We start from the raw sequence: 2,394 nt of genomic DNA, 5'->3' as shown, positions 1-2,394 counted from the left end.
ACAAAGCAGGTTTGCCCCCCTGCCAGCCCATGGCTTGAGATTTTTACTATTTCTTTAACTGATCCTAAACGCACACATTTACCAAAAGCTTGCCTCTTAATCCCATGGAATAATTTGCATCATGAATGCCAGAGTCTCATGGATGGTCCCTTTATAAGGCCCTGGGTTTCCCTAAAACTTCAGTCTGTCCCATCTTCTACCAGAGGAACATCTTACTTTCACAACTGAGCTGTTGGATAAGACGACTGTCACAAATTCGCCGATGGCATCTAAGATGAAGGATCGAAAGGTAAGCACTATTGGCGCGCTCCGCATTTAAGGACTGAGGGAATTACAACACGGCCTTTGATATAATATGGACACGTTTGGGTTTCATATTGGATTTTTTTCCTACTTCAGTATTACATCAATAGTTAAAATAAATAATTATTGGGATCCTAAAGGAAATCCATGCTACATGGGTAAGGAGATATTCATCAGACTCCACGCATGGGCCGTGCGTCCTGGTCCTGAGGATAGCCTTGGATGGGTTTCCTTGAGCTTGAGCTGCTTAACATAATCGGCATAAATACTATAATAAACTTCAAAGGCAACACTTAAATTACACAATTAGCTAAATATAATGTCATCCTCATTCACAAATAGGGCAGAATGATAGAAAATAGCTGTGGAGCACACACCGTCACTGTTGCGCACTGGTGCACTGCACCAGAGCGCAAAGGCGCAAATCCACAATGCGCGCTACAGCCTAATGGACATGTTCTATCATTCTGTCGTATTCGAGTTGAGTAGCTATAGGCCTATATTATTATTATTATTATTACATATTATTATCATTATTATTGTTATTATGTATATACATTTTTATATCCCTAACTACTCGTGGGTAGCCTTACTAGCCTATATTGTTCTAGTTTATTCGATGTGTATAGGCTTATCAAACTATCATGGCTAATAAACAAATTGTGAATTGTATTTAACTTTCACATTTCCTGCTCTTTTTGACAGAGAACTCCCATCTCCCACAAAGTCATTGAGAAAAGACGACGGGATCGTATTAATCGCTGCCTGAACGAACTAGGGAAAACAGTGCCCATGGCACTTGCTAAACAGGTGAGACACTTTAACTTTATCAGATTGAACAAATGCCTTTAACATCATACATTGCCTATATCAGTGTGGCTGATCTATTTCTTAACCCATTTATATTTTGAATTACAGAATTCTGGAAAACTCGAGAAGGCAGAAATCTTGGAGATGACTGTTCAATACCTACGGGCACTGCACTCAGCGGATTTCCCGCGGGGTCGAGAAAAGGGTATGTAACTATATGTAACCGTGCCTGTATGATAGCCTATAGTCCAATATTTTTGATTAATTTCCACATCAGCTTGAGTACGTTGTATAGGCCTATGTGCCATTGTGCCAACAATTAAACACACGTAGGGGCCTATAGGTGAAGAAAGCGAATACAGAGATCATCCTCTTTACCAAAGACGTATAGGAACCGCGCACTTAAGTCATACTAAAAAGGCTAACTTGTGTTAATTCATTCTATAGGTGAGCTGCTGGCTGAGTTTGCCAACTACTTTCACTACGGGTATCACGAGTGTATGAAGAACCTGGTGCACTACCTCACCACCGAGGATCGGGCCGAAACCAAAGACATCAAGTACGCACGGATCCTGGCCTTTTTACAGTCCAAGTCCCGGGCTGTCACTGAACCTGTGTTCGGTTCCGTTGGCGCGCTGCCAGAGCCCAGCGACTACCTCGGCCACCTGCACTCTTCCCCGGAGCACCAAAGCCACAGTCCCTCCGACTCCATGTACCAGCAGAGTCCTCCTACGGGACATTTCTCCTGGCACAGCTCGGCGCGCAGTCCCACCATCACCTATCCAACAGTACCACTCTCCGCGCCCACGCAACAGCATCATCATGGTGGATATCTGTCGCCAGTACAGGGACTCGATCACCATTATTTCAATTTCATTGGCCATACGCACGCAAACGCGTTTAGTCTGCACAGTGCACAGCATGCCATGTAAATATTTTCTCGGTTTTATGTTGTCTTTATTTATATATTGTGTGTGTGGGGGTTTTAAAAAATGGATATAGATTGTGAATACTGAATGGAATAAATATTTCTTTAAATACCATTATGTTTGTCTTGATTGAACAGGATTTATGAGGATTTAACCTATACTGAATTGGAATATAATGGGCATATTAAACAAGTATCCTAACATCACAAATGTATTAAACTTCCAATCAGTCCAAAAGTGACCTCTTGAAAACACAAATGGAGTTCATACTTGATTATACCATAGTCTGTGTTTTAAAGTTAAGCTATTGACCTATTGAGAATCAGTCTCTGCAGTAAAATGTATTCTGAAT

General features: G+C 41.6%; 1 protein-coding gene across 1 annotated transcript; it reads left to right on the top strand.

The window, feature by feature from the left end:
- Nucleotides 1-262: 262 nt before the first annotated feature.
- helt (helt bHLH transcription factor) lies at nt 263-2,045 on the top strand (the record flags this gene model as incomplete). Its single annotated transcript, XM_080721339.1, has 4 exons — nt 263-289; nt 1,009-1,113; nt 1,222-1,318; nt 1,561-2,045. The coding sequence occupies 4 exons, from the start codon at nt 263-265 to the stop codon at nt 2,043-2,045; spliced, it is 714 nt and encodes a 237-aa protein (XP_080577465.1).
- Nucleotides 2,046-2,394: the final 349 nt, after the last annotated feature.

Source organism: Nannobrachium achirus (genome assembly GCF_963921795.1).
Source record: "Nannobrachium achirus genome assembly, chromosome: 3".
NCBI lineage: Eukaryota > Metazoa > Chordata > Actinopteri > Myctophiformes > Myctophidae > Nannobrachium > Nannobrachium achirus.
The sequence above is the reverse complement of the archived record's forward strand: the minus strand, read 5'-3'. Positions and strand labels throughout refer to the sequence as shown.